The sequence below is a fragment of the Vavraia culicis genome, assembly GCF_000192795.1.
Source record: "Vavraia culicis subsp. floridensis unplaced genomic scaffold supercont1.6, whole genome shotgun sequence".
NCBI lineage: Eukaryota > Fungi > Microsporidia > Pleistophoridae > Vavraia > Vavraia culicis.
The window spans coordinates 151,624-169,591 of record NW_007360609.1 but is presented as its reverse complement, the minus strand read 5'-3'; the positions used below and the strand labels follow the sequence as shown (position 1 = coordinate 169,591).

Sequence of the window (17,968 nt, the reverse complement as noted above, 5' to 3'; positions counted from 1 at the left end):
CGCAGCTAGTATTATATAAGATAAGGATGAGAGTACGTGAGTAATAATTTGGTTGTACTCCATCGTATTCGTACTCCATTTTATAAACGGGCGAGCACATTATATCACCTTTTTTCAAGCAGGTTAGCATCAATTTTATCCTTTTTTGTCACTTACGCAGTCTGATTACCGTTATGCCTATCAAACGCGGCTTCATCCACGGTGTTATGTATACGACACAGGCTTTCAAAGGAAAAACTTTACAAAATCGATAAAAATTGAACAAATTTAAACATCTTAAAAACCATAAAAACAACCAACATAAAGTTTACTAAGAAATAACATTGTATGGCCCTTCTACTCAGCTGTCAATTCAACTTAATCTCATCAATGAATCCATCTATTACCTCAAAAAGCTCCGCTTCACAATCATACATTATCTCGTTAAGACATTTAACCACCAACTTTCTGCATGTCAACAATTTTAGCTCATCTAAAATGAAGAGGTGGTTACGATCTATCCTACGAGCAAAGTTACCGATGAGCGCCGATCTGTTGCTGAAGAACTTATAGAACAACAGTAACATTTTACTCTCGATTTCAAAATTCAAATCAAGCAAAATGTCTTCATACATGGCAATGAACCACGGTGCTTTAAAGTGTTTTATGATGATTGGAACCGAGTCGCTGGGAAGCACCAGTTTATGTTTCGTTGCCTTTATAAGCACGTTTAAATAGAGATGTGGCTTGCTCATGAAGTATTTCATGTACTTAATAACGATCTCTTTTACAAAAAACCGTTCAAGCCACTCCACAAGCATATCATCCTTTATCAAACCATCGATATGCGATTGAAAAAGAATGTGCTCGCTGGGAAAAGCATATAACCAAGTCATCAGCAACGTTTGTGTTTTTTTCCTCTTGTACTCGAGATAATCCGGCGATATTTTTTGCATTTTCGGCAATTCATAGTTTTCTTTACTGTCTTGAACATGAAAATGTGAGTCGTGGCCAGACTCCGTACTAGATTTGACGTTCTTATCAACTACGCCCTTATTATCAAAATCTTCTCCAATATTTGATTCATTTTCCCGCTTCTCCTCCTCTGATACATCCTCATGGTTACCGCGCAAATCGCCAGCCTTTTTAATGGTGCAATACCGTTCTAAATCCCTAACAAGTTCGTCAAAAAAGTCTTTTGCTCTCAAATCTCCGCTTGCAATTAACATTCTCTTGACAGAATTGGCTTTGGTTGTCAAATATCTCTTTAAAAGCTTGTCGTAACTCACAAAACATCCTGTGTTGAGCACATATGGTTCATATTGGGCAAATACATCCAAAAATGGAATGTGCTTTATCTTGATCAATCGCATGAGATATAACAGCTTGTTGTAAAATTCTACGTTGTTTTTATCACGCATTTTCTCCAAACTAAGCCATGCTACAATTTTATCCTCGTCGTAACGAACGATACCGTGCAAATGTTCCAATCCATCTTTAGAGTTGTTCACATTTGTGCGCTTGTTCAAAAAACACTCAGAAACTGCGATTTTTCTGTTTAGTGACATTTCAACCAGCCGTATGAAAGTGTCTATCACGTTCTTGTTGTCCAAATAAACATAGAAATATTTGTAACTGACACTTATCCATCTCTCTATTCGCCATTTCATAAAAAAATGGCAAAAACTCATCAATTCTTCTCTATTTCTCAAGTTAATCTCGTTCTGGTTGGAAAGAAAGAACACGTAGAAGTTGTGCTCATTCTTTTTTCTAAGAAAATGAAATATTTGCATATTAAACACAACATCATTGCTTACGCACTCCAAGCACAGCTCTCTCAACCTTTTGTAATGGAATATACTCAGCAAATTTATCACTATCATGTCAACTTTACATTTTTTGGTTATAAAATTTACAATCGCAATCCGTTCTTTGAGAGTGAGCAGAAGTGATGGTTTGTTATGGTTACAGTTCAAGCATATAAGGTCATCAAGACTGCCTACCGAGCTATCACATTCATCAGTACCTTTAACCCCTCTTTTTCTTCCATTCACTTTCATTCCATCGTTTAAGCCATGTCCCAAACTATTATACACCCCGTCATCCCTTTCGCATTCATAATTGCTTGCTTTGCTATGAAATTCCCATAATCGTTTCCACTCCTTCTTCTTAACCGTTTTGTAATAAAAATTTCTGAACACTTTCCTTAAACCGCCATGCCGCCTCATGATCACCATCTCATCATCACTCAGACAATACCTGAAAATTGCAATGTCGCATTTATCAAAGTATAGCAAATATTTGAGATAAAATGTCCGTGCAATCTTCAATTTCAGATTCTTTTTGCATTCTCTGATGACTCTTTTATCAACGAGCACTTCCCTGTCACGTTGAGTCGCCACCACGATGTACGTAGGAATACTAAGATTGTGGTGCTTGATGGCCATAAAAGAATCAAAATTGTTAATCAGCAGGTCGATAATTTCATTGTAACGCAAAACATTCGTTTCATTGTTATGTACCGCGTGCGGGTGTGGCTCTTCCTCTCCACTCGCTAATTTCTTATCCTGTAATTTCTTCTTACCGCTAACTGTGCTGTTTATCTCTCGTGCACGGGCGTTATCACCAAATCTATTGTTAATTCTCTCCACCAACAGCTCACATGCCATTACCACAACACTTCTGCTCACATCTACATCCTTCTTCATAATCTCAACCAACACATAGTCTAGACTCTCCAGTGCATGCTCTTTTACCATGTTTATGATGTGTAACAGTTTCATCTCTTCCTCTTTTTTCATGTTTTTTACCTCTCTTCTCAGTTTAAGCAGTTCTTCATCTATCAAATCGTATCTCGCAGCGCTTTGGTTTTGTTTCCTGTTCAAAATCATGAAAATACTGTTGAGGATCTTAACCACAGGAGAAAGTGGCGCAGCAACGGTCCTATTCTTATTGCACGGACTAGAAATAGCACGCACAAACACGTTATCGCCACGAAATGATTCTAAAACAGGATCGATTGAAACATTACTTTTGGTATTGATAACCTTATCAATGTTTACTTGCCCATCTTTGTACGTATACTTGCCATGGACCATCTGTTTATCCTTCTGCACATCGTCAACTGATTTACTTCTCGTTCTATAACCGTTCCTGTAATCCTTGGTAATACAGTTCTGCAGCTCTATCATCTCTTTCTTATCCTCTTCCAGTTCTATCGGACATTTTCTTACCATGTACTTCAAATATTTCATGGCCTCTTCGTCCACTTTCATTTTCTTGGTTTTCTTACCGAAGATTAAATCATCGATTTCCTTCTCCAACATTGAAAGGGCTCCGCCTGCTAAAACTTAACTTAAGAAAAAAGAATCAGAAGATCGATCCGATATCACCAAAAGCATTCAACTAATTCGCAGTCAAGTGCTATATCATCAGCAATTCCATTTATTATACGAATTGCACCATTGAAATGGTTATTTTTTGTTCCGGTTTCATCTCACCGATATAAGGCAGTCATTTAATGACACTCCTAAAATTTTATAAAACCAACAAAAATGACATAAGCGATGAGATAAATCAGAAAAAGCACAAATTTGTTCTAATTTAGATAAAATAACCGAAGGGTGAATGAACCGACTTGCTTTGTAGAATTTCTACAGCAATCCCTGTATTCAATCGTGGGGTACTTACATTTCAATTTTGAGAAAGAACTTTGGAACGCAATGAAAATGAAGTGCGTTCTATTCAGCAACCCATGAGAACCCTTCAATTCAACGAGAAAATGCTGAGCACTGAGAAGCTGTTCGATCACAGTTGAGCCTCACCAAACACCTGATTCATAATTTAAAATTGTACACGATTGTATTGCCATCAAAACCGGATAAAAAGGGCAATTAACAGCATTTTCAAGAATGAAAGAGTAGAACTGCCCTACGTGCCAATCGCTTGTGTGCCGCACCCACCAACGTAGTATATTATCACTAAACAGTGATCTCTTTATGTCAACATTAATGCACCATTTTCTACGGTAGTGATTCTTTGACATGGCTGTTCCTTACCTAGCCAAATGCAATTAACCGCTAATCAGATGAAAGCACTACGTCATATGTGCATTTCCTTCCCACGGCCACTCAAACAGACCGATTCAAATTGCTGTTTGGATGACATGACGTACGGTGAAACAGAGGTAGTGGAGCAATTTGGTTCCATTTCACCAGTTCAAACCGCGTTTTGGAACGGAGAATGCTTTATGAATTATTTCCAACAACAATTCACGTCTGGCAACGGTTTACTTATTGCTCGCGTGCTAGTACGGATACCAATGATTGATTACAATTGTTGTGCTGGGCACTCTCGTACACTCATGAACCGAATCTACCAAACATACAAGCATCCTCTGCACGTTTGTTCATATCCCCTTTATTGCAATCACCAGCCCTTGAAAAAATAAAAGGAATGTTGGATTTCTTCAAGCCTCAGCACCACATTCTCATTCAGAGGATTTACCGTCCAAACGGCCACATGGACGACCAAAAGCTCTCATATTTCATCTACCACCTGCAACTTAAACCGGAGAAGATAGCAAGCAGCATTGAATACATAACGAAACGTGGTATACGGGAGATACGGCAATATAGAAAGATTGATGTGACATGCGCCATACTCACAGAACTTGTTAAGCATTTTTATAACAGATCAGTTCAACACGAGACGGTGCTGCTCAAGAATATGGCAGATTTGTTGGAGGAGTTGGTACGGAACGATATCTATGTGGCGTGTTTTCGGGAGTATGTGCTGTTGTGCTGCACACACGTGAGTATAAGGACGTACAAGGGGGATGAGGGTGTTAACAGGATGTTGGAAATTGTATGTGGCAACCTGTTGGTGCCAAAGACGTACGGCATTACAGGCGTAGATGGTAGCAACGGCATAGAAAGTGTCAAGCAGAGAAGGGATGTGATCAACAATTCACGGACCATAGCGAACACCGATAGCACCAGCAACGTGGATGACACTGGTGCTTGCAGTTTTCTCAGTGCTTGTCCTGTTGCTGACCACCATACTGCTGGTGCTAGCAGCTCTGCCGGAAATCTTAGTTCCGTTGCTGTCGGCAGCACGGACAGTAACGACGTGACATGTAGCAGTGTTGTGATTGGCACAGCAAAGACCAAAGAGGTTGCAAACAGCCGTACAGCCAGCGTGTTTGAAGCTAAAGAATCTTTCTTTCTGGCGATACTGCACATATTTATCGCACACAACGACCTGTTCAACAAGGACAACTACAGAAAAAGATTCAAAATTGTTTTAAATCCGCTTCTCTACAACTTCACATTCCTCGAGTACCGCTCGGTCCTCAAAGACATGGCAACAGGCCTCAACGCAATCAATATAAGCTCATTCATAAACTTATTCGTGGTCTATTCTCTCAAATACGAGGTAAACTCGATTAAGTTTCTGCTAGAGAACGTGAAACACCATGATGTGATTATAAACGAACTGAACAAGTTGATAAGTGTGGAGCGGAACATTGTTCTCTTCCTGTTCTACATCGAGGTGATAAATTGGATGGAAGGTGTTTACAATGTGCACGAGATGAGCAGATTCGTATTTAACGTGCTCAAGGTGTACTTGGAGCAGGATGTGCGCAGGAAGCCCATCAGAAGGATAAATAGAGATGCGGAAGGTACGGATATGATGAGCATGGCCACAAGATACGATGCGATTTGTGATACCTCGCTTGTTTGTGGGCAGTTGAGTGCCTCATCACGAACCGATGTTGTCGAGGAGTTGTACAAACGACGAAGCGTAAGGAATAACAGGTTCTATCCCTGTATAAAAAGGTATGTGGATGCATTTCTCTCCAAAACACTGCTTAAGGCCGATGTGCTTTACTTTTTTTTGAAGCAGTCCTTTCAGTACGATTTTTCTCTCTCCGAAAAGACCATGACGGTGTACAGCAGAGATTTTCAAGATCTCATACTCTCGTTCGTATTGAACACCGAGGTAGAGGTAAATTTGAAAATGCTTAACCTACTCTTGCACATATCTGAAGAGATACAGCGGTTTAAAGACACGATATTCGACATAATAGGCAAATCTAAGCTGTGCACCTACACGGTGGACATGAGAGGAAGGCACGCAATCATGTGCAGGATTAGAATATTGTACGCCAAAACATTCGATGCCAGACTCAAGCATGTGCTTGAATTGGATGGTGAGGAGCGATTGGTGAATGAAAGGCTGTTTGCTGCAGTAGAGGCGGTAAAAAGCGGCAGCGCGCCAACAAATGGATATAACATGGACAACGACGTGATGGATTACGAGTGCTACTTTGGAAAGAACAGGAGCTACGCCAACAGCCTGAAGAGCAGCCTCAATTTTGAGAACATCAGTTCAAAAAGACGATCTTTCCTCAGAAATATGGATGTGACCAAAGATTGATCCTAAAAATGCTACGATTGCCACTGTAAATTTTAATGAACGGTGCGGAAGGCCCGATTCTAATGCAAACACGATGCAATGTCTTGGTACATCATCGTCCTTGATAGCACAAACCTCACGTATTGTGCGTTTTTGTGATAGCAATGCAGCAGTTTCCTTCTCCATCACATACTTTGAGAAATAAAAATGATTTGGTAAAGAGTACCGCGATTTTACGCGTTCACAGTTCACAGCCTGCTTTTCATCGTGTAAATGCATCCTTTTGTAATTCTGCCTGCTGAAATTGCCATTCCCTGCCAACACTCAATAGCGTATCCTCCCTGAACAGCAGCACCTGTACAGGTAGGTTCATTGAGAGCTTCTCAACGGTAAAATGTAATGAAACGAATCTTCAGAAGAAAGACGGGAAGGTCAACGCGCAGCATTACACCAAACAAAAATATCAACTGCTCTAACACCGCTTGTATAAGTGTTGTTGTCGATAGGCAGTTCATTAGATGTTGACACGGAACGATCATTTCTTCCGAATCAATGGCGGTTAGGATGCACTTTTACGTTAATAGCACGTGACTTGCCCACCATGATCATGTGTCCGGTCTTAACCGAGCATTTTTCGTGCTGAAGATCTTTGAAACGATGATATATGTTAAAACCAATTTTGAAGAAAACGAGAGTTTTCATAGCGAATTAAGGAGGTATACCGATAAACACGGGGAATGATTCGTTGTTGAATGATAACACGAAAAGGAATTGAACAATACGACGATGCAGCACGGAAAGAAACGATCTACTCTAAATTAATCAAAGGTCTGCAGAGTTACGTGCAAATTATTGAAGGTAACAACAAAATGACCAAATTTTTTAATTCAGCTGACCGGCTGCACGGTTAACCCGGTCCATGATTGCCATTCCCTCATTCTTCCTGTCCACCCTTACCATGCAAATACAAGCACATTCTCCATCAAGCATTCTTAGTCCGTGGTACAATCCGTTACTTATCTCCTGTTTTGTTCTTCCCAGGTCTATGTGACGTACATTTCGAGAAATTACAAATTTTTTGATCGCATCCGATGTGACAAGCACACCCAGACCAGATTGTGCACTACCATGCACAAGCAAGCTACTCGTTTTACCGCTATACGCCATGTTTGTGCAGTTCTCACCGTTAAGAATGCCACATTCGTGCCTGTCCACGCTGCTCTCCATCCACGCAACCATCTTGTCATCACAATCAAAAAGATAGAACGGTACGGTCGGTGCATAGTGCCTGTACTTCTTTCCAGGTACCATTTCACACCCACCCGTTGCAACACCTCTCCCGATAACCGTCTCTATCATTTCCTGCGTGATTGCACCCGGTCTCAGCACAGCTCCGTTTCCTCCATCATAACACGTAAATATCGTGCTTTCCAACCCGTGTTTGCAGGGCCCATCATCCACAATCAATTCTATTTTGCCCGCCAAGTCTTTATAGACATGCTGTGCATGGGATGGCGATATACTACCGCTTATATTCGCAGAAGGAGCTGCCAACGGTCCTGTAATCTCGATTATACGTCGAGCACATTCATTGGACGGCATTCTTATGCCCACATATTTGCTACCGCACGTCACCACGTCGTTCACGTGTTCATTCTTAAGAAAAAGGAGAGTGAGCGGACCGGGCCAGTATCGATCAATCAGTGCACGGTATGCGGGCGGTATTTCCACAACAAGTGATTTAAGCATGGACAGACTGCTGACATGCACGATCAAAGGATTATCTGCTGGTCTATTTTTTATGGTGTATACACTCGCTAGAGTAGAAACGTTTGATATTTTGCTTGCAAGACCGTACACAGTCTCAGTGGGTATCGCGATCGGATATTTATCGATATATGCGATGAGCTGGTCGGGTGTAAGATCCTCCAGTCTTTTTATCACCGTGAACATATGACGGGTCAGAAAAATCGGCACAAAAAAAGAAATTCGGTGAAATATGCGAGATGACAAATAAAAATATTTTTGGAAAAATGACTTGATAATGAACAGCACTGATTCAATTTAAGTGAGTTAACACGCTTCTGTGTGCAGGACTCATCACATGTATCAAATAATAAACAGCACAGAGCTTTGAACCGAAGACCCTACGTACGATTGCCTGACCGAGAATGTATCGACAAGGGACAGCATTAGAGGTTGGACTCTCACAGTAAGCCAGCATAGAAGCCTGTCAGCACGGCCATGATGTTGCATATAGCGCAGACTGGTGATACGGAACAAATGTTTCTGTCGTACCGTCAAAACATCTGAACTAGAAACGTACTTTTGGAAATTTTGTACGTTTTGTAGCGAATAAACTGTTTTTAGAAATAAATGACACTACGGTAGCGACACGTGCACGCCACCTCAAAAAGTTGCAAACGTTTTAATTGACAAATTTACTCGCTATTCGTAAATTGCGTTCCTGCTATTCGTTAACCTATGGTAGACACCTTCAGCGGTTCAGAACAGATTTTATTATTTTTACTACCGATGCTGGGGCAGAAAGAAAAATTAAACGAGGAATATTTGCGTAAAGAAGGACGTGCTGATGATTTAAAAAAAATGTTGCAAATAAAAAAGCTATTTACTGAATTTTACTTTACCGTATCGCTGCTCAGCACCCAGCTGCAATGCTCATCTCAGATTTTTACAGGTTGTAACATGCTATGATTCATCAAATGTTCTGATTTAAATGGTGAAGAGCTATGATTTCCTTTCTCTGAAAATCTTTTATTTATTGTCACACGCGCTGCTGCTGAAACTGCTACCTTCTTGAATGCTTATGATCTGGGCTGTGCTTGGCAAAGGAAATAAAAATGCTAAGCTAAAATTTTATGGCAAAATACTCTGAGCACGCTACAAATTTTGTTAACAACTGCTGTTCACATCGGAAAAGGTGCGAATGCACCTCTTCTAGCACTTTTGTTTGCTCATACCCAACATTCACAGATGATTAACTTGCTGATGGGTGCTTTGCTCTGTAACAGACAATTCCGTGGCAAGCAGCGATAAATGCACCGTGGTGTAGGGCACGTACATGCAAATTGATGAAAGAGTGACGGTTATTTTCAATCCTTACACCAAGCAGATGAAATAAACGAATTTCTAAAAGAAAAAATGCAATACGGTGCAATTCTAAATTCTTTTTAGCTGTTTGCCTAATTTTTTGAGCCTATACCTGTAGTTATACCACCTGTATGACTTACCATATCAGTTTGCATACGTTTTATCTGCTGTTCTCATATCGCCATTCACTAACAGCATATGCCCCTTCCCCACATACCATCTTCCACCTAATACGCATTTATTTAATCCATTTGTACATTTTTGCCGCATCGCCAGGAATAAAGGCCTTTACCGCCGTACCACGCAGCACTTCTCTCCCAACCATCACTTCCAACTCCCAAACTTTTACTTTCCTTTTTTCACATCCCCAACATGGAGGGCGTATTCAACTCCAGAGACCTGTACGACTATCTCCAACACCATCTCAGCACGAACACGACCGTAACCCACAAGCTGAGCATGTACTTCAAAGCCACACAGAAACCATTTGATCCCGATCACTACATGCTGCAAATATGGCTGGACTATATCCAACTGCTTATCGAGACAGAAGATGATATTAACGATATAAAGTCTACGTTGTACATTCTTAGGAAGGGGTACTACCGGTTCAAGGAGTATTGGACGGTGTACTTGAGTTTTGAGGAGAGATTTTTTGGCGTGGATAAGAGAATGAAGTTTGTGACGGAGAGTGTGCGATTTTTGGAGAGCAAGAGAGAATTTGAGGGTAAGAAGGAGATTATTGGGTTTTTAATGGCAGCGCAGGGACATAACAGGACCGGAGATAGGTGTTCTGGCCTAGCAAACAGCGATGGTAGCGAGCTGCTGTCAGGTGACCTGAAAGGTACAGGATGGAATGTTCCGATTGTTAACGAAATAAACGATGGCATGAGCGCAAGCACAAAAGGCAATTTATGTTTTACCAACAAAGTATCGTTGGATACCGCAATTTATCACACGCCCTCATCGCTAAACGAGAACAAAATAAACTGCCCGATAGAAAAGGAAGATTATACAGAATCGATAACAGAGTCGTTGGATAAAATGATGAACAGAAGGTTAAAAAGATGCGGATTCGATGGCACTTCCATTGGTGACTCCAAGCTTGGAATAGAGCCGAGCAGCAGAAATTATGATGTGGTGCGCAGTATTCGTAGTGTTAGGCGAAGCATCGAAAGAGACTTTGGGACCACGAGCAGAAACATGGATAGAGTGATGTTGAATGGCAAGGAGCTGCAAGTACTTAGTGTAATTGGCAAGGGCGGCAGCTCGAAGGTGTATAAAGTGTCGTACAGCGACAATTTCTTTGCACTCAAAGTCATAAAAAACGTGACAGATCGCAAAATCCTGCAAAGTTACGAAAACGAAATAAACCTGATGATCAAATTGAAAGGTACCGCTGAAACGATAGAACTGTGCGATTATGCAATCAATCAAGACGAGGAAGGTTACACAATTCTTCTGCTGATGGAGTATGGTGAGAGCGACCTGACACATCTTTTGAAGAACAAAGAGCTCAAAACGAAGATATTTTCGATATTTTTTGGCAAATGCTGATGAACATGGATGCGATATACGACCAGCGAATCATACATGCGGATCTTAAACCTGCCAATTTCGTGATCTGTGGAAATAAACTGAAACTCATAGACTTTGGAATAAGCAAAGAAATCCGCACGGACACGACCAACGTGATACAGGAAAGTAAAGTGGGCACAATAAACTACATGAGTCCAGAAAGTTTGTATGGCAACAAGACAAGCAGAAGAAGTGATATCTGGTCACTCGGTGTAATTCTATACGAGATGATATACAAAAAGAACTTCATGGATGGGATGAATTGTTGGCAGAAGATTGACTTCCTAAAAGGGCCGGATCCGGTTCATTTCCCAGATGAGAAAATGGTGAACAACACATTTGACGAGCTGCAAAAGATTTGTGCCATGTGTTTGATTAAAGACCCGGATCGTAGACCAACCGTTAAGGATCTAATTGATCTTGTGAAGGAGCACAAGGCTATGATTAGGGTTAAAAGGTCGGACATTAAGACACTGGTACGAAAAGCAGCAGAAATAACCAAGCAGAACGGGTATGACATGCATTTACTGATAGATCGGATGGTTGATGAGTTTATAGAAGAAATGAGAAGGCGGTACCAGTAATACTTCAGAGGCTCAGCAGCTTGTTTGATAGAGCTGCAAATTAGAGCATTACCCAATATACAAGGTTCATATCGTGAAACATCCTGCGTATAAATCGATGATAAGAGCTTTTGACAAACACGGTGACCGTAAAAACGACAGAATTATATTTTTGTGCCTGTATAAAACCGCGGGACCAGTATGAATCGATATCGCTTAGCATTTATAAATGACGTGGCAAATTCCTCAGTTTCAAGCCGTATTGTTATTTAAAACGTTTTATTTATCGTTAAATGCCCATGTTCTTAGAATGACAGGTTTTAATTCAGTACAGCTGTATTTGTTCCGTGTACGTAAGATTTAAAGTCTTAATTCTGTTGATTACGGTGCAGGCGGGTACCAAAAGCTATTTGAATGCATCTAAGCAACCAACAGAGTTTTCTTCAACGGTAAGATGCTCTACCAAATAAAGAATCTACAGCAAAACATTTTAGCCGAACTCTTCGTTCAATCTCCTAATTTCTTCTTCCTCATCCCAATCACACGCCACATCCATCTTCTTACTTTCATCCTTTTCTACCACGGCCAAACAACAGTCTAACCCTATACTGAACAATCGGTCCTTGCTCTCCTGCAGACCCACAACGTATCCACCATGCACAAACAGCGTGGTAATTGTGCTACCTGTTCTTTTTTTTACCAAATTCCCATCCGTAAAATACGAACCTAAGCATACACGTATCCATTCTGTGCCCGTGTATAGAGTTCTGTTTTTTACCATCAATGTCTTATCAGCCGAGGATGTCATGATATCGCCATTTTCGTCCGTAGAAATACATAAAATGGATGATTGGTGGTGCGTTGCTATTTCATTAATTGTTCCATTATCGAATCGTTGAATTGATGGAACAGACATGCCCATGTATAGTTGATCATTCATTATGGCAAGACACAGTATTTTGTTGTTCATGTTCATTTTTGTCCTGATCTGCAAATCAAAATCCATAATGATCAAATTCCTGTCTATGCTCACGTATATACCACCATTAAAAATCTTCATGCACTTTATTATGGCATTTCCCAGGCAAATGCTCTTCATCTGTTTTATTTCTCTGTAATCAGTTTCAGTTCCATCCCCTTGATGTTGAAATGCGGTTTCTTTCCCTGTACTTTCTTCCAGTTCCATGTTGGTAGGTAGACTTGCATCAACCCTCATACCAGTAGATGAACTAATCCCCATATTTTCGTGATATTTTTTATCCGTGCTATATTCCCTCACATCTACGCTCATCTTACACACATTTCCGTTCCAGTCGCCAAAGAAAATTTTTCCGTTCTCGTACTCAACACACGAAATTGGTGACAGGCCGCTAAAAATTAACTTCTTGTTAGTGTAAGGCGGCTCAATCGCATAGATTTTCCCATCTGCTGTTGAAACTAACAGTCGATTCTCATCGAGCTTGGACAGACACAGCGGTTTATCGTTGAAGAATATTTTGTTCATAGGGACAAAATTTTATAACGAAAAAAACCGCTGAAGAGTGGCAAAGTCGAAAAGGCGTGTAGAGATGGTGTTGAAATGAATAAACATGATTTTGGAATAAAAAATGCACAGCGCTATATCAGCAAGCTCAATACAATTAAAGTATAATTCTGTCATACCACGTATTGTTGCAATAAATAGAAATATGCGTAATTACTAAAAATAATCGCGTGATACGTGATGCAAAATGGAACAATATTGTACTTAGATAGGTGGATATTCATAAAATTAGTGCTGAGGTGTTAAATGATAAAACAGTTTGATTACCAGCAATTGAACGAATTTTTACTTTACAGAGCATAACAATTATGTGCTGTTTTATTCGATCAAAAACATCTGTGCAAGGTTTAAAGGCCGTTTCAACCAAGGTGACGTGGAATAAACACTTCGAGGACTGACCGTACTTCGTACAAATATTGATCAGAAAATACCACAATAAGCAATTCACACCCAAATACCGATGCAAGGACCCTTCAAAAGAGTGAAGGTTGCGCGGTGAAATTTAGATCAGTTGAATCAGTCCTTTGAACATATAACAATTGATGAAAAAAATTGTAAAATAGGATTAGTGTGCAATCACAGCTAAGTAATAAGTAGGTAAGTACTTAAAATACGCAGTGTACCACTACAACCTTACCCTTTGTTCTTGTTGTTAAAGATCCAAAAAAATTTATATTGTTTTATTCCAAGCGCTTGATACACCATACCGTGCTATTTAGCTCATTTTTAGAATCTTTTTCGTGTCAGTGCGCCTTCCTTTTAAGCAAAAATTTTTGACCCCACGTATGAAAACATCAGATCGATCCAAAAAAATTTACGAAAGTAATATCGATTGTTGTACATCCCTCAAATCGACCCTTTCATCATCAATCGGTCCTTTCGGTCTCGACAAACTCCTCATCACCCCGTCCAACAAGATTTTAGTGACTAACGACGGCTCCACAATCCTCAAAAATTTGTCCTCATACCATCCGATCACCAAAATATTAAACAACGTGTCAATGACGCAGGATAAAATGGCCGGTGATGGCACCACCAGCGTGGTGATCCTGACCGCACAGATTGTAGAGAATGCGAAGGAGTTGATGGATGAGAATGTGCACGCCAGTGCTATTATAAGAGAGTTGAGGAGGGTGAAGGAGATTGTGATGGGATATTTTGAGCGCAGTAAAATACGTGTTGAGGACTTTAGCAGTGCAGTGCGGACATCGCTCAGCTCCAAGGTTGTGAGTGCTGCGATGGATGAGCTTGTGCCCTTGGCTTTGAAGGCGACTGAGTATGAAAAGCTGAAGGTCGTGAAAAAATTGGGCGATGAGATTGAGAATTGTGTGGTGGTTGACGGGTACTGTGTGAAAATAAAGAGCGATGAAAAGAACAGCGAAATTGCCGATGAGTACGCGATAGGACAGGTTAGTACCGCACTGCAAAAGAAGTACCGAATTGCGCTACTGCAGTACAACCTGAGTGCACCCAAGCCGAACATTGATTCAAAGATCGAAATTGAAGAAAAGATAGAGGAAATAATTAAGGAGGAAAGGGAGTACGTGTTTAATCTGGTGAAGAAACTGAAGGTAAATAGAGTTGAAGTAGCCTTTGTGCAAAAGAGTATTCTTAAGGAGAGCGTAAGCGATTTGGCAGAGTACTTCCTCAATAAATTGAAAATAAAGTTTTTTGTGCTGGAGCGAGAAGAGATCGAGGAGATAAGTCGTGTGTTTGAGATGAAGACGAGCTCAACGAACAATATCATCACGTATGACATGAACGTAGGCTTTTACGAGGACATCATTCTGCTGAATGAGCCGGAAGCAAAGGTGGAAAAGGAACGTGACAGAGAGAACAGGACAAATACGGGCGAAAAGATGGAAACTGCTGTGGTTGAGGGTAAAAGAAGCGAAGTAAAGAAAGACGAGAACGAAAAAATAGCGAGCGGCGCCACTGAGAATAGGCGCAAAGCCGAGAAGAAAGTCGGGTCTCTCATCGTTCGGGCAAGCGACAACATCCTTCTCGACGAGACGGAGCGTAGCCTCAATGATGCTATATGTGTAGCAAGATGCCTCAAAGATGAGCCATTTATAGTACCTGGCGGGGGGAACGTGGAGATGAACATCTCGCGGCTGCACGAGAATGAAATACAGAAGCGGATCATGAACGCGTTTGTGATCGTTCCATACTTTCTCTGCAAGAACGCTGGTCTAAATTTCTACAAGATTGGACAGGTAGCGGACAATAACGGTATTGATTGCGTATCAGGCAGCGTAGAAAACATGATCGAAAGGAACATCGTTATGCCTGTGAAAGTGGCTAAGAGTTACTTTGGGTTAGCCCTTGAAACTGCCAGTTTTGTTCTAAGCATCGATGATATTCTGCCAAGCTCTCAATAAAAATGTTAATTGATATTTTGTTTGTGCTGCATTACCAGCTGTGCTACTTACGTTTTAAAAACTGAACGAGTATTTTTCATTGTACTTGGACATCTCTATCCTTATTCAAAACCACCACTGTAAATATTGCTGTTGGATTATGTATCAACATTAAATGACGCATACATCTCAAGTAACTGCCTTTTATTTCGTTACAGTTCGCTTTTTATCTTGCACATCGTACAAATAAAATGAAGAATTGATCCGTAGTTTGCAATTACGCCATTTTAATGCCCATCCTCTCACATTCCCGGTATTCATCAGCAGTTCGTTTAATCACCACTTTGTTCGTTACGGTGATCTACGCAGGAAATGGTATTTTTAATTATGATGAATTTACAGCATTGATAAAAGGAAATGAAATATTTTGAGAATTTGAAAGAATTGCATTAAAAGATGAAATGAACGCTTTACCTACGAATACACGGTATTTTGAGAATTTGAAAGAATCGCATTTAAAGATGAAATGAGCGCTTTACCTACGAATAAACGGATTGTGCTCTTCGTTGCTGCTCTTATAGCGTTCTTGGAAACGCTAGATCAAATAAAATGTGATAAATTGAAAAAAAGGTATAAAAGCGATGAGCGCTTGAATAAACAATGAGGTATTTGAATGGGTTGGCTTCTTTGCTGAGATTACTGTTGCAGGTAGTTATCACTGGTGAGCACTGTAGGAGAGAATACGTAAATAATGGTGTAAGAGATAGGTTTGAGTACTTGGATGACCAAGACATGGTAATGGGTGCACTGTGGATAATACCGATGGCAATACCAGTGAATGGGCTGAAGGTTGATTGGTGGAGATTTTGCACGTGCATTTTAACGCGGTTGAAACGAGAAGGAGTGTGCAACGAATATGGTAAGATAAATAACGGTGTAGCATTGGTAAAAATGCTTTATGACGAGTTGAGAAGAGCGGTGAATAATTCTGTGTTGGTGATGGGAAGAGCAAACAAAAAGCTGAGAATGCTTTTATTTGCTATTCAATTATTAACTGATCGCTTTAAAACGGGCAGAGCAGAAATTTAGAAAGTATTTGGAGCTGTGGTGAGGATGGGTGAGAAATTGGTGGTTGCTTTGTACAAAATGTGGTGTATGCCGGTTTGCCCACGGGACAGGGCAAAAATAGCATTCATTATCGTTCCTAATGAATGTTATAGAAAGTAAAATGAAGTACCTTCGTATTTTTAGCAGTTTACCAGTTAAGCTGTTTGTATTTGTGAAACGGATCAAATGTATATTGCAACATATAATAATCTATTTTGCACCTTACAATGTTATTCTATCCTGTTCCTTGCTATTGCTATCAGCTGTATGTTTTTGAGAAATGTACAAAAAGTTCTTTTTGGTTATAATCGTGTTTTTTTCAATATATCGATGGTATCATCTCTTGAACGATCATTTATTTAACATACAATCCATCCCAGTACAAACAAACCGAAGTATTACCGTTTAAAGGACGAACAAAGTATTGCAGTGCAAAGCTTGTGCAGATTTATTCATGTTAAAAGTTGAATACCGATTGATGAGCTGATAAAAGTGCTTATTGCACAGCAGCGTAGTTTCTGGTTCATTTTTTGCACCATCGTGGTATTTATTGGAGTAAATACAAACTGCAGATGGTATGGCAATCAAAATTTTACCTACAATTTGATTGTAAAAAGTGCTGGTGCAACAGCAATATCATTTGTTGATAAAAATGTAATTATTATTTTTTGAGATGTGAAGCGCAAAGCTGATTGCTATACCGGGCCAATACTAACAGAATGTGCAGCTGTAAGCATGAAGTCTTTGAGGACGTTAGAAATTCACCTTGTCCTGCATTCTGCATATAAAAATGCATATCAATTGAATAGCACCAATAAATGTAGCAAAACGTATTCAGAACAACGTACGTACACGGTTGTGTATTATTGGTGCCATAGATGATCATTCTGTGCCAAAATCAAATAACCTATTCCACTAGAACAACAAATTTTGGTAAATGATGCGCTGTTTTAAGACACATTATAATGCTTGAACGGTAAGCCATTCGACACAGTCCTGTTTATTTCTATGTCATCCTCACGGTGCCGCTTGTATTATGGACATGTTCCATTTTTGTTCGAAGATCAAAATGGTAATTTTTTGAAGGTATTTTAATTATCGTGGTGATGCGAATCAACCATTAAAAATACAATTTTACACCACAAGGTACTTTTTTGGTCTCATACAACTGTTTGGCATGCTTATGTGGCAGCGTATCTGTTGTTGATCTTTTCTATGGATTATAAGATCGGTACCAATGGTATCCTTGGCAAAAATAGCATGATCTACCCAAAAAGTTATAACTACCAACATAAACCGTCAGCTGC

General features: G+C 40.1%; 8 protein-coding genes across 8 annotated transcripts; 5 read left to right on the top strand and 3 right to left on the bottom strand.

The window, feature by feature from the left end:
- Window positions 1-347: 347 nt before the first annotated feature.
- VCUG_00584 (uncharacterized protein) lies at window positions 348-3,308 on the bottom strand (the record flags this gene model as incomplete). The annotated part of the gene is made up of 1 exon (XM_008075411.1): window positions 348-3,308. Exon 1 carries the CDS (start codon window positions 3,303-3,305, stop codon window positions 348-350), a length of 2,958 nt encoding a protein of 985 aa, XP_008073602.1. The 5' UTR covers window positions 3,306-3,308.
- A 737-nt stretch (window positions 3,309-4,045) lies between these two features.
- On the top strand, window positions 4,046-4,429 carry VCUG_00583 (uncharacterized protein; the record flags this gene model as incomplete). The annotated part of the gene is made up of 1 exon (XM_008075410.1): window positions 4,046-4,429. The coding sequence occupies one exon, from the start codon at window positions 4,046-4,048 to the stop codon at window positions 4,427-4,429; it is 384 nt and encodes a 127-aa protein (XP_008073601.1).
- A 5-nt stretch (window positions 4,430-4,434) lies between these two features.
- On the top strand, window positions 4,435-6,420 carry VCUG_00582 (uncharacterized protein; the record flags this gene model as incomplete). Its single annotated transcript, XM_008075409.1, has 1 exon — window positions 4,435-6,420. The coding sequence occupies one exon, from the start codon at window positions 4,435-4,437 to the stop codon at window positions 6,418-6,420; it is 1,986 nt and encodes a 661-aa protein (XP_008073600.1).
- An 850-nt stretch (window positions 6,421-7,270) lies between these two features.
- On the bottom strand, window positions 7,271-8,352 carry VCUG_00581 (Sua5/YciO/YrdC/YwlC family protein; the record flags this gene model as incomplete). Its single annotated transcript, XM_008075408.1, has 1 exon — window positions 7,271-8,352. One exon carries the CDS (start codon window positions 8,350-8,352, stop codon window positions 7,282-7,284), a length of 1,071 nt encoding a protein of 356 aa, XP_008073599.1. The 3' UTR covers window positions 7,271-7,281.
- A 1,530-nt stretch (window positions 8,353-9,882) lies between these two features.
- On the top strand, window positions 9,883-11,672 carry VCUG_00580 (TTK protein kinase; the record flags this gene model as incomplete). The annotated part of the gene is made up of 1 exon (XM_008075407.1): window positions 9,883-11,672. The coding sequence occupies one exon, from the start codon at window positions 9,883-9,885 to the stop codon at window positions 11,065-11,067; it is 1,185 nt and encodes a 394-aa protein (XP_008073598.1). The 3' UTR covers window positions 11,068-11,672.
- Window positions 11,673-11,945: 273 nt separating this feature from the next.
- On the bottom strand, window positions 11,946-13,155 carry VCUG_00578 (uncharacterized protein; the record flags this gene model as incomplete). Its single annotated transcript, XM_008075406.1, has 1 exon — window positions 11,946-13,155. One exon carries the CDS (start codon window positions 13,153-13,155, stop codon window positions 12,142-12,144), a length of 1,014 nt encoding a protein of 337 aa, XP_008073597.1. The 3' UTR covers window positions 11,946-12,141.
- An 824-nt stretch (window positions 13,156-13,979) lies between these two features.
- Window positions 13,980-15,575, top strand: VCUG_00577 (uncharacterized protein; the record flags this gene model as incomplete). Its single annotated transcript, XM_008075405.1, has 1 exon — window positions 13,980-15,575. The coding sequence occupies one exon, from the start codon at window positions 13,980-13,982 to the stop codon at window positions 15,573-15,575; it is 1,596 nt and encodes a 531-aa protein (XP_008073596.1).
- A 639-nt stretch (window positions 15,576-16,214) lies between these two features.
- Window positions 16,215-16,798, top strand: VCUG_00576 (uncharacterized protein; the record flags this gene model as incomplete). The annotated part of the gene is made up of 1 exon (XM_008075404.1): window positions 16,215-16,798. One exon carries the CDS (start codon window positions 16,215-16,217, stop codon window positions 16,641-16,643), a length of 429 nt encoding a protein of 142 aa, XP_008073595.1. The 3' UTR covers window positions 16,644-16,798.
- Window positions 16,799-17,968: the final 1,170 nt, after the last annotated feature.